This window comes from Sinocyclocheilus rhinocerous, unplaced genomic scaffold (genome assembly GCF_001515625.1).
Source record: "Sinocyclocheilus rhinocerous isolate Xijiao unplaced genomic scaffold, SAMN03320098_v1.1 scaffold1298, whole genome shotgun sequence".
Taxonomy (NCBI): Eukaryota; Metazoa; Chordata; class Actinopteri; order Cypriniformes; family Cyprinidae; genus Sinocyclocheilus; species Sinocyclocheilus rhinocerous.
In genome coordinates this window covers 111,440-124,494 of record NW_015662010.1, presented here as the reverse complement: position 1 = coordinate 124,494, position 13,055 = coordinate 111,440, and the positions used below count along the sequence as shown (strand labels likewise).

At 35.2% G+C, this 13,055-nt stretch overlaps 2 protein-coding genes across 2 annotated transcripts in view; one reads left to right on the top strand and one right to left on the bottom strand.

The window, feature by feature from the left end:
* LOC107727327 (ras-specific guanine nucleotide-releasing factor RalGPS1) overlaps positions 1-13,055 on the top strand; it is a 107,576-nt gene that overhangs the window by 2,256 nt on the left and 92,265 nt on the right. Inside the window, exons 2-5 of the mRNA XM_016537171.1 lie at positions 4,564-4,652; positions 6,187-6,320; positions 8,929-9,033; positions 10,148-10,198. Coding sequence (XP_016392657.1) covers positions 6,264-6,320; positions 8,929-9,033; positions 10,148-10,198 — 213 coding nt within the window. The 5' untranslated portion in view covers positions 4,564-4,652; positions 6,187-6,263. The remainder of the gene's footprint in view (positions 1-4,563; positions 4,653-6,186; positions 6,321-8,928; positions 9,034-10,147; positions 10,199-13,055) is intronic.
* LOC107727325 (uncharacterized) lies at positions 2,218-4,218 on the bottom strand. Its single transcript, XM_016537169.1, has 2 exons — positions 4,170-4,218; positions 2,218-2,999 (listed from the first exon to the last, which is right to left on the bottom strand). The coding sequence occupies exons 1-2, from the start codon at positions 4,216-4,218 to the stop codon at positions 2,218-2,220; spliced, it is 831 nt and encodes a 276-aa protein (XP_016392655.1).

Genomic DNA, 13,055 nt, shown 5'->3' with positions numbered 1-13,055 from the left:
TTTTTTTTTACAGTGTAAGTTGCCATCCAATTTTATTTATTTCTTTTTTCAAGTTATACAAATAGTTTAGTTGTGAATTAAAGTTTGTAAAGTTATATTGAGGTTCAAAGACACAGTTTGTCCTGTAGGTTTTTATGCACCTTTGCCAATAAAATAATTATGCTATAGTTTTGTACTAGGTGTTATTATTAACATGAATAACTTCATTACATTTAATACTACTAATCAATAGTCATTGTACACTCAAATAGTTATGAAACTGATTCATATATTGTTATAAACATTAATAATTCAAAATGCACTCAACAACTACTTACCTGTTAAATGTAATGTTTAATGGCTTTACATGACATTACAACTTTATGAAAGTTATGAATCAGTCAAATTTACTACTGCAGAGCTATTTTTTCTTTGCATTTAATTTATTTGGCATCTCTTATTTATTTATTGAATTTAGTTCTTTCCCCTTTACTTATTTTTACATATTTAACAACATTGACAATTCTCATCAAATAGTGGTGTGTAATTTACCAGTGAAGTTCATTTACTTTTAGTGTAATTAAGTAAAAGCTCAGCTCTCAGATCAACATTTAATGTAGTAGATGTCTTCTTTCTTATCCTCCACGTTATGTTTCTCAGTTGCTGTGTAGTGCTCCTGTATTCAATGTTTAGAGTCAATTGCAAACCTTCAAGTGTGTGCTAGGGTAGCCAAAGAATCTGCTACACTATATTGTGTTGTTTTGTTGTGTGTTACGCCTCCGTGAAATCTGCTGTCTGCTGCAAGTGCTGATGAGAACATCTGTTATTGTTTCAGGAGCAACCCTGTGTTTTCTGTTTGTTTGACACCTTAGAGTTCCTGGAGCTCGACTGGTAGATCACAGTATTAGCAATGACAAGGTCATGGGTTCAATTCCCAGATACTGATAAAACATATACCTTGAATGCACACTAAGTCATTTTAGATAAAAGCATCTGTAAAATGAGATTAATGTTATTTTGGCGAGATCCATACTTCAGTTACTACAATACTGCAGGTCGTCTGGAGTCAGGGACAAGAAACATTGCCAGTGTTGAACATGTCGGACATCCAATGTGGCAGATTGTTGCCTGCAGACTGCTCTGCCCTCATGTGTATAATATAAAAAATATGAACACATTACAGCTCTTTCGGTTGCCATAGAAACTATAGATGTCTCAGTAGAGGGTGCTTAAGCTGAATCTGTATCTTCGATAAAATGGGGCAAAATCACACCTGTGAGTCTTTAGGAAATAAAATTGTTACAACTGTTATTGTAGAACAATTGTAGTTGTTTTAATATCTGAGATGGTAATTTCAGCTATTTTGGGTATTTTTAGTTTGGAAAAATGTCATTTTAGCAACGTAATACAGAATAATGTTAATAAAGTTGATAACATTTTACAGTTAGGTTATAAGTTCATATTTGTTACTACAATAACAATGTAGACTTATACAGCATTTTTTATTTTGGTTAATATAAATTTTTGCATACAATACAATAATACAATTTTAACAAAAAGCTGTATAAACAATAAAACAATTAACAGTAATATATTTATAAATTACAGTATATTATATTATATTATATTGACCCTTTATCATAGCCTCTGATGATGTGTTTCCACAGTTAACATCATAAATCTAGCAATTTTTTTTTAATGTTTTTTTTTAAGTTTATAACATTTATAACACTATAAATTTTGTTATATGACCTTGACATTAAATTTCAGAAAACTAATTGGCACTACATCGCTTTCTTGCTTCTAACCACTGTATTCAATCTCTTCATATGTTTTTCTCCTTTGGAAAATATAAAAATGCTATCATGGATTTTTTTTTTTCTATTGCTATCGGAGCAAATGGAAACACAAAAATATATAGTGGAAGTGTCCATTCAGTTTATATAATATTATATTATATTATATTATATTATATGTAAAAAAAATATAGATTATATAGTACTAAAAATGTTATGTCTTGTTACCTAATTATTGTAAAGGGTTACCATAAAGTTTGTAAATTTATTATATGTCAGTTTGAGAGGTTATTTTTAAAAGAGAGAGATTTTTATTTTTGGCCCTTTTATTAATTGCAATTAAGTTAAAACAGCACAGGGATTTATGGGGAGAAGATGTCCACATAACCACTACAGTTTGTTGTGTCAGAGCATGTGTGCTAACTTCAACAATCGTTTATAATCATTCATCTGAGCTTGCCTTTGGTTTTAGGCCTAGTTCTTTACACAGTCGATCCATCTTTTCCAGCTCACTGCTTATGCTCAGCACATCAGCATTCATCATCAAAAATACAGAAGGAGTTTCAGTGAGAACTGTGTAGTTTCTCTCCACCACCAGTGAGAAGCCACCAGGAAGAGAGTACTTTATTGTGCTCGTCCTGGTCCAGCTGTCATACATCTGGATCCGGGCCATGTTCAAGAAGTTCTTCATGGTCATACTTTGCATTTCATTGTGGGTCAGAGGGAGTTGGAGACACTTTGAGAGATGCAGCATGATGGAGCACGGGTCACTTAGTTCTGTGTATATCAGAGACGTATCTGAGGATGCGCTCTGAACTTGGCTTTTGGACATGACCTTCTCAGGACACTCATTGCTTGATGTTTCTCTAAAGGCAGCACCTGTTTCTGATTGTTCTTCAAGTGATGAGTTGAGTGTTTTGCGTTTCTTTTCTTCAGAATGTCCAACTTCCAACTTTTTGGTGTCGTATGATAGAGTGTGATTAAGCTCTTGTTCTTCTGCCAGGATCAGTCCCCATTGGCCGTTATGCTGATTCAACCAGGTCTGTGTAGAAGCCAGTTGGAAGCTGTCAGTATCGTAGTAGTACTCTACGTCTAAGGTTTCCCCCACACAGCGGGCGCCCATTTCCTTGAGGCGATGCTCTGTCTGCTCTCCCAGCTCGTACTCCATCTTCACTGGAACCCGCATGGTGTCTTCAAACACTTTGGGGCTTTCATCCGCTCTCACTGTATGTAGAAACGTGCTGTGTTTTAGTTTTACACGTTTGCTAGTGGCAGGTTGAATCTAGACATTTTTAATTGTATTTGTCAGACTGGCTTGCAGTATGACGGTGTATGTGAAAAACAGCAGTCCAATTCAATTACCTAGAAGGATAATTACAGAGAAATAAATAGAGCATATGAATTACACTTCTAAGCTAAACTTATTTAAAACACTATAGCATTTGACCAGTAACTCAGAAAAAGAGACATCACTGCATTACAGATTATTCTTTGCTCTAGTGGTTTTAGTGTTATACTTGATTCTGATTGGTTAACTTTGACAATCAGTGGTGAAAAACAATATATTTGCACATTGTCCATGGCAACTGACTGATGCTACTGGGAATGGGCTTTTTTGTTAGCAGAAGCTTTAAGCTAATCTAATATAATTGGAATAGTAATGTTTCAACATTCAATGGGTCAATATTTCAAGTTCAAGTTAGTAACTTGAAACTTAAGAGTGATTCAAGACCCCTCTGTACTTCATGTCAGGGTTCAGATCTCCCTGTCAGGGTTTATTTTATAATAAAGACTGACAGATTTATGCATTATGCCTATCTGAAGCAACATTTAAGCATATGCTCAAAACGCAGTGTTTATTGTATCAAGCAAGTTACCTTACCTGCAGGGCGGTGTACATCCAAACAACAATCCAAAATGTTTTGTAGGTTACAGTTTGGCTGAAGTTTTCTTTTTAGCTGTGTTGTAGTTACAGTCTTTGTCTATGGTTACTATGGTATGATGCATTGGAAGATGACAGCTCTAACTTTTGAACTTTCTGTTCATCAAAGAATACCGAAAAACACGCATCACCGTTTCCACATGATCAACTGTTTCCAATAAAATTGTATATAGCACATGTTTTCAGCATTGATAATAAGAAATGAGAACCAAATCAGCATATCAGAAAGATTTCTGAAGGATCATGTGACACTGAAGACCAGAGTAATGGCTGCTGAAAATTCAGCTTTGACATCACAGGAATAAATTACATTTTAAAATGTCTTAATATAGAAAGCAGTTATTTTAAATTGTAATCATATTTTACAATATTGCAAACAAATGCAGCCTTGGTGAGCATTAAAGGCTTTTATGAACATAAACGTTTCTTTCAGAAACTTGAAGAAATCTTACCAACCCCAAACTTTTGAACAGTAGTGTAGCTAGTATAATGTAGTGCCATTAGGCATTCATAAGCAAGCCATATGGACAAATACAGCTAAATAAACAAAAGCAGTCCTGCATGTGGACAGCAAACATGAGTGCTATCAGTGTTGACTGAATTCTTCACACTTGATTACACTAGTTAAATGCTGCTGCTCTCAGGTAAAACAGTGAGTTTAGCCATGCCTCTGGCTGGGGTATTTAACTTTGAAACACTATAGTACAACATTTGATCCATGTTAGCAATTGTGTCATAATCATGAAACATAAAACAACTCAATTAATCAAAGTCAAGAGTTTATTGAGCTCATAATGATCATAATGTTTTTTTGTTTTTTTCCTGTTATCTCTATTTCTCTTTCAGTATTACTAAAGAACCGCGACTTGGGATGGCTTTCACCAACGCTACCATGCACATATTAGCCATGTGAAAGATCTGGAAAAACAGAATGGGTATGCAAATTTATATATATTGTATTAAAGTATTATTGATACTAGTTAGTTATTGTAAAAATAAATGTTTGCTAATGGGGTCATATAATGAAATACCATTTTGAAGTTTAATATACTATGTAAAGCTTCAAAATTAAAATTTACTTCAGACAGACAGAAAACAAATATTTTATTATCACTAACATTATGAGTAGATCTATTAGAAAAATGTATGATATGACTACTTACAAAAAATTACTATAGATAATGTAGAATTAAAGGTCATGTTTTTCCTCATGTTTGAACCTCATTACATACATATACAATATCATACATATCATACATATACAAATGATCAAAGACTTAATTGAAACTGCTCTGCGTAACACGGTAACTTGTTCCCTTCCTGTCTGCCTGTCATACACTTTCTCTTGATATCGCATTGCTAAAACTGCTCCTTCATAACTTGAGCTGAATATGCTGAGGTCATCTCTTCTAGTTTGTTGTTGCCTTACATATTTTTTTCTGGTAATGAGCACATAGGGTGACAGTGTTATTTTATTATCATTGAGATACTATTATAGCTTTTATTATTATTATTTTGAATGTTTTTATTTTTATATTTACCTTTTTTTTTTTTTTAATGTTTTTTATTTTATATTTTGTGTGTTTTGTCATTTTATTAGTTCAGTTTTAGTTTTATTTGTTGTAGTACATCAAGTAAAACATGAAATGGTGCTTTGGCAACTAGCTAAAAATACAATAAGTTTAAATTTGGTTAACATTTATTTTATTTTAAGCAAAAATTGTTTTTTTATGGTTTAGGTTTAGTTTAGTTTTTTTTAAAGTTACCGATAATAACCCTGGAGTGAGGAGTCGTACTTGAGAAATTGCATATATATATATATATATATATAAACTACAAATAATAAGCTACATCTGCAAGTCTCCCATTGATTTGAACAGGCGATGATGTTAGCTTCTCCTGTTAATTTCAGCATACTGCTGGCCCTGTGCTTTTTGGTAATAATAAAACATTTCAGTGCTTTATTTTTAGGGTATTTTTTTTAAATATTGTTCAGTAACCAATATTTGAAATTGTTGGGTGACCATTTACTATCAAACTGAAAATCTGGATCCTGAAGCGCAATCAGCTTTGGCCATACAGACTGAAATATGTCATTGAGCAGTACACAGGAGAGCAGCTCTGCAGGGTCTTTTCATAATGTTGCGATGATAAGTATGTGGCTCATTTGAACAAGAAATGGCTGGCTGGAAGAATGTAGGGCAAATGCAGGAGTCATGTTGAGGGGAGAGAGCTGCATTTATAGTGAAGACCTCCCTCTACTGGCTATATTATGCATTGCTCCTCAGAATGAGTAGATCCCAAATACAGTAGCACAGTGTGTTAAACAATAATGATGATAATAAAAATACAGTATTTTATTTTAAGTCATAATTTCTATTTAATAGGCTTAATAAAACAAAATCTAGTTGCCAGATACACCTATTTGGGCATAAAATAAGGTGTAATGTGTGTGGTTGTGTGTTCCAGGGATGGCTGAGAGGTCGTGTGTGGTGGTGAGCAGCTGAGGTCGGCTGTGATCTGGGTCTTCTCTTCTGACTGAGAGCATGTACAGGAGGAATGGATTCCCTGCCAGCGTCAGCATCACCTCCCGCCACACACAGGTACTAAAACACATCCTATTTGTTTACTAAAGAGTTAAACTGTGACAACATCTGTCTTGAAATGTTTGGCTGTTTATGACAGTGCCTGTCTTGATTTATATTTGATCATTATACCCACCGGCAAATTTTCTACATAGCTGTGCCATAGATTTATCTCTTTTATTTTACTTTATTTTATTTAGTGTTCTTGCCAGGATCAATATCAAAAAGATTGGTAAATAAGGATAATCAGTAAACTGCTAAAGCATCAGCACTGAACATTAAACTGTGCATAATGGATTATAAACTGGAGATTTATTGCAGCTGATTATTATAGTCTCAGTGGTGCATGTGATTGCTCAGACACTGATTGGGGTCGCTGTTGAGTCTGAACTGAATGTTGTGTATAGCATCCAAGTTAGATCACATGATATTAGCTTGCTGAGGGGAATCAGATCAGAGAAACAGCAGCTTTTTGGCCCATCAGTGCTGATCAGTTCAAATACACACTGGCATGATGCTGCTCCAGTGTCACAGTGTTATGTCATTGACATACCATGTGAGCTCCAACTCTGGGATAGTTTTATTAGAAGATGTGACACGTTGTGTTTCCCAGCAGTTATAGGTTCAAAAAGTCTTAAAGGAGTAGTTCACTTCCAGAATTAAAATTCTGTCATCATTCACTCACCCTCCACATGTTCCAAACCTGAATGAGTTTCTTTCTTCTGTTGAACACAAAAGATGATATTCTGAAAAATGTTGGTATCCGAACTGTTGATGAGCACCATTGACTTCCATAGTATTTATTTTTCCTACTATGGAAGTCAGTGGTGCTCATCAACTGTTCGGATACCAACATTTTTCAGAATATCAACTTTTGTGTTTAACAGAAGAAAGAAACTCATACAGGTTTGGAACAAGTGGAGGTTGAGTGAATTATGACTTTTTTTTTGTGGTCAGATGGAATGGAATGAGAATTTTTTCCTGCATTGGTTCTGTTTATTTTTGTTATTTTAAAGCATGCTGAGACAGTTTCGTAAGAGGTGTTGGTCTGCACTGGGACAGGGGACATACTGAAAGATCTTTCAACACTATTTTCACATTGATGTAGTCCAAATGAAACTGCCAGTTAGGAGTTTAATTGCAGCAGTGATGCTTATTGCCTCAATTTTCTTAGTGGCCATTTAGTTTATTTGGAAATAATGTGTGAGTTTATGGTTGGCTTAGTCTTATAGGCTTTGTAGTTAATGATGATGACCTTCAGTTGATGTATTTTAAGTCAACAGTTTACTGTTGTGAAACTTCATCTATGTTTGCTAGCTAGAAAACATCACATCGTGGTGGCAAATAAAAAATAAAAAAACAACAACAAATGTTTATGTTTGTGAGGCATTAGAACACATACAGAAGAGCAATTAATATAAGATTCATGGTAACATAGAAAAAGGCCAAGGAAATAGGGATATTGATGATCATGAATATTTATTGAAAAAGGGCAGGTCTTGCTTAAAGATTCAGCAGAGAAACCATTTATGTCCCAAAAGTGAAATGTACTAGTAGTTTATAACATTACAGACCAAGAAAAATGATCTTAGATTGAGAAAGAAGAATGTTTCACAGCCTGCATATGAGACCATCCACTCTTACATTCATGAATACAGACACACTGTACTAAAGTTTGATAATTAATAATACACACTACCATTTAAAGGTTTGGGATTGGTAAGATTGTTTAAAAGTTTTTGAAAGAAGCATTTATTTGATCACAAATACAGTAAAAACAGTAATATTTTGAATTTAATATTTTGTGTTGGTAAAGTTTAATTTCTCCAGTCTTCAGTGTCACATGATCCTTCAGAAATCATTCTAATATGTTGATTTGATGTTCCAGAAACATTTCTTATTTATCAATGTTGTTGAATAAAAAAAGAACAGCATTTATTTGAAATAGAAATCTTTAGTAACATAATAAAAGTCTTTACTATCACTATTGATCAATATAATGCATCCTTTCTGAATAAAATAAATAATTTCTTTAATAATAATAATAATGATAATAATCTCATCTTACTGACTTCAAACTTTTGAACGGTAGTGCACACATTGAATAGTAATAACCTGAAATGAGGGCATGAACGAATCTTCCAGCGGTTAAGGGTGCACACAGAGCAGATAAGACACTGAGAAGATAAGACTGAGATTTTACATCAGTACAGATATTACACTGGATGGAATGGGGGAACTTCAAAGGGGATCTGTTAGGATAATTTGCCGAGGAGAAACCATTCTTTTTATAGTGACTGTATCTTTCTTTCTCTGGCCTTTGTTATGTGGTCTATTTTTGTCTGGCTTTAATTACAATATGGGCTGGATTGGCGCATTGCCTGTTAATAAAGTGATGTGGTTGCTTTCTGATCCACTTTTACAATGTGTGCTGAATAATCAAATGGAATGAAGTAATTCAAATGGACAATGGTAATTAAACTGATTAAATGTCCACGGGAAGAGTGCAGCTGGTCATGGCTCTTTGTCCATATGGATTTTATAGGTGTATGAAATATCATTCCTGATATAATGTCCAGCTCTTCTTTCTCTTTCCTGCCTAATTGCCTTCCTCCTGTGTCTGCAGGACAGCAGTAGTTCAGAGTCCCTGGATGGACGGAGTTTGGACTCTGCCAAGAGTTTTGACGCGGTGGTGTTTGACATGCTCAAAGTGACATCTGAGGAGTTTGCTGTAAGTTTCTAAATGCTCTAGTGTCAAAACATGACACTGCATTCATTTTTTTAACAATGAAATATGTTGATGCAGGTGCAAATTGCTGCAGTTGTGGAAAAGACCACTAGTGGCACTAAAAGCTAAAAATGTACTCCCATTGACAGATGCAATAAATACAATAAAAAGAGGGCATGCTTTTCAGTTAATAGAAACCTAAAATGTAGTCTTTTCCTCACAGAAAGCTAATTTCTCTTCTGAAGTTGAATTTTGGATTTAAAATCAAGTTTAAAGGAGATAGGAGTTGCATTGCTTTTGTTCGCCTTTTAACATTAGTTGATGATAGGACATTAATATTTTAACTTTCTTAAAGCCTCATCTGTATTAGAAAAAATAAAACTCTTTTTTTTTACTCATTTTTATACTCATTTTACCACACAGTAAGGGTTTGGCATGGAAACTGCAGTGATTTGAAGCTAGGGCAACATATTTCAGTTTTTTGAAAAACATATGCATCACTGTTAAGTAAAATGTTCTCAGACCTTGGCAGCACTTACTATCAGATCATTGCTCATACTGATTCATGTCAATTTCGTCCCTGACTTTAAGTGCACAATGGCCTAGTTCTGAAATTTCGTCTTTCCATCTCATAAATGTAATATGTGAGCTCAAGGGAAGCATTCAATTACCTATTCATTAGATATTGCTCTTTTTATAATTATAGAAACCCACTACGTTCTATTAAATGTGCATTAAATAACTTTTTCCACTGTAAAAATGTTTCACCCCCCAAGAAATCAATAGTACTTTTGTCAAGTATATTTGAAAATGTACAAACAAAAATATGCCTTATTTAAATATGTTAATGTAATAGTTCACTCTAAAATTATTTACTTTTTCCCATACAGTGAAAGCAAATGGTGACCACAGATGACAACGGTCTCTATCTGCTTTCATTGTATGGAAAAGACCAGCTTGAACATTCTGCTAAACATTGTGTTCAATGCGAGAAAGAAAGTCATACAGGTTTGGAATGACCTGAGGTATTAAATGATGGCAAAATATTATTTTTGAGTGAACTATCTTTTTTTAAGCTTGTAATACTCAGTTTTAAATTGTAGCTTTTATTTTGCAGAGTCAGATCACTTTGATGGATGCTCCTGTATTCAAAGCGATACAGCCTGAGGTGAGACACATATCCATGACAACTAAATACACATCCTCTGTGTTTATCAAGCCACACAGAACTGATCTCATGTGCTCTGCTCTCTGGTGCTACAGATTAGTGTGACGTGGCACTATAGCAGTGCATTAATGACACATACACACACAGACCACGGTACCCACAGCATCTAGCTCCACATTCTTCCATTACTTTACCCAGAGCTTATCCTCTGCTCTGAGTTACAGAGGCTTCGGTACTTTCCTTAATTAACATTTTATGTGAAGACGACATTGGAAAGACGCTCATAACAGATATGATAGATTTGGACCAGGATCAGTGAGAAGTGCTGAGTTTTTCCACAGATAACGAAAACAGGTCTGCCAAGGCATTTTACAGTTTATTGCAGGTTTTCAGTGTGATAAATTTTCGTTGACGTTTACATTTGGGCATTTAACATGTTAGCTGTTATCCAGATCTTACATAAGTGTTTAGTTTTCATAGGTTATCTTGCTATGATCAAAAGATGGTTGGTTGGCAGGTTCAGGGACGATAAAGCAAAGAGAAAGGCACTATCCATATAATATGAACCAAATAATAAATATGAGTAAATACAAATTTAATAAATAGTAAAAAATTTAAAACCATCCAGTTTAACTGGAAACTGATTTCATCACATGGTCAAAGACACATTAATCAAATGAAAAGAATACATAACATGAAAATATGACAGTTTTGTCTCACATTTTAGGGTTAATATGAGTCTGGAGAGAAAACCATTTTGGTGCCCCCATTTTATCATGAAGAAATATTAGCCAGGCTTCTTCCAGGTCTCTCCAGACATTCTACCCAGTAATGGCGTAATGCTTGAGCAGAGAGTTGTTTGGCAGTCTGTTTGGCAATTAGTCTGAACCAAGCTACTTTTCTTAATGCTTCACGAATGGAATCGTTTGGTTCCATTCATAGTGACCTTGGTGTGAATCTCTGGCCTTTTTCAAAGAGATGTGCAAATCGATCTTAACAGTACATCAGGATTGTTTGAACTTTTTTCAGAGTATGAGTGAGCATAAGTGAGATGAGTGCCATTATGATGATGTTCATTGACCTACATCTTTGCGGTCCTTAGTTAATACTGTATGACATCACCTCTGTGAGCTGTGTGCACTAATGAGTCAGTGTGGATTTGAGTTATTTTTATGTTGGAATCATTCTTCATTGACAGCCACAGATATTCCAGAGTGGATTTGTTTAATAAGGCCATGGGCTTATTGTTATTTATTGTTTTTTCCGCGTGGCAGCATTAATTGCTAGCATTATGAGAGTTTCAACCATTGCTGTTATGATTGATTCTGGTGAACCCAGCCAACGGTTTGGTGTGTTAACAATTTGGATTTCCGAGTTTTAGCACTTTCCATGAATAAAGGACAAAATGGGGCTGAAAGAAGGTGCTTAATCAAAATCAGGTTTATTTTATATATTTAATTATACACTATACCGTTTAAAAGTTTATGGTCAGTAAGAAATTTTTTTTCAGCAGGGATGCATTAAATTGATTGAAAGGGACAGTAAAACCAATTTAACAGTGTTACAAAGAAAATTCCATTTCAAATAAATGCTGTTCTTTTGAACTTTCTGTTATTAAAGGGGTAATATGATGCTTTTTTAAAGATCATTATTTTGTGTATTTGGTGTAACAGAATATGTTGACATGCTTTAATGTTCAAAAAACACATAATTTTTCAAATACTGTACATTATTGTAGGTCCTCTATGCCCCGCCTCTCTCAAACGCTTCGTTTTCTACAAAGTCCCTCCTTCCGACAAGCGCAGTCTGCTCTGATTGGCCAGCTGGAACAGTGCACTGTGATTGGCCGAACACCGCAAGCAATCGTCGGAAATGTAACGCCCCTTACCATAAACGCGAGCTTCATCTTTCAAAATAAACGTAAAGACAGAGCCCAAAAGGGGAACAGAGTCGCGTGACAGACACAGTGAGGAAGCTGGTATGTGTTTGCAGTACACAAGCCACGGTTAAGACAGCTGACTCCACTGTGATGTGACACTGTCTCTCCTCTCTCTCTCTCTCTCTCTCGCGCACACACACACACACACACACAATGCGCAAAACTCCGCATTTGAACAGTCAAAAGCAAATACTTAAACTAATAACAAAACAGTAGCTCATTCAGAAGCGCCAGATTGTCATAGCAAAGTCAGAATTACCTCCTCTCCTAGGTTCACGAAACGGTCGTCCATAAAATGCATTGCTGTTCTGTTGTAAGTAATCTTAAAGATTCCTAAATGCATCTACTTTCGGAAGGCCAAATAAAGTGCTTTTGCTTTCGCCTAGAAACACACAGCGTCTCCCTGACATGCTGCTTCAACACTAACTGCGGTTACTGAAACCACGCCTTCTTTCTTTGCGTGAACATTTGGGCGGCATTACGCAAATATTCCCACATAGTGACCTAGATATGTGGGGGCGTGTTAGAACAAGCCGTTTTAGGGGGGCGTGGCAGAGTCTTAACTTTGATAAAGAATATCTCTTTGGTTTTGAGACTTTAGTCTTTGCAACTTCAGGGATCTTATCTATGCACAATCAGCTTGTAACACTCCAAAGAGAAAGGAAAACTTGAAATCACATCATATGACCCCTTAAATGTTCAAAAAACACATTATTTTTCAAATACTGTACATTATTGTAAGTCCTCTATGCCCCGCCTCTCTCAAACGCTTAGTTTTCTACAAAGTCCCTCCTTCCGAAAAGCGCAGTCTGCTCTGATTGGCCAGCTGACCCAGTGCATTGTGATTGGCCGAACACCGCAAGCACGCGTCGGAAATGTAACGCCCCTTACCATAATCGCAAGCTTCATCTTTCAAAA

Excerpts from the sequence above, each read along its gene's own strand:
- LOC107727325 (XM_016537169.1), bottom strand. The coding sequence starts at position 4,218 with ATGGCACTACATTATACTAGCTACACTACTGTTCAAAAGTTTGGGGTT. Across the intron at positions 3,000-4,169 it reads TGTTCAAAAGTTTGGGGTTG|TGAGAGCGGATGAAAGCCCC; the intron begins GTAAGATTTCTT and ends TTCTACATACAG.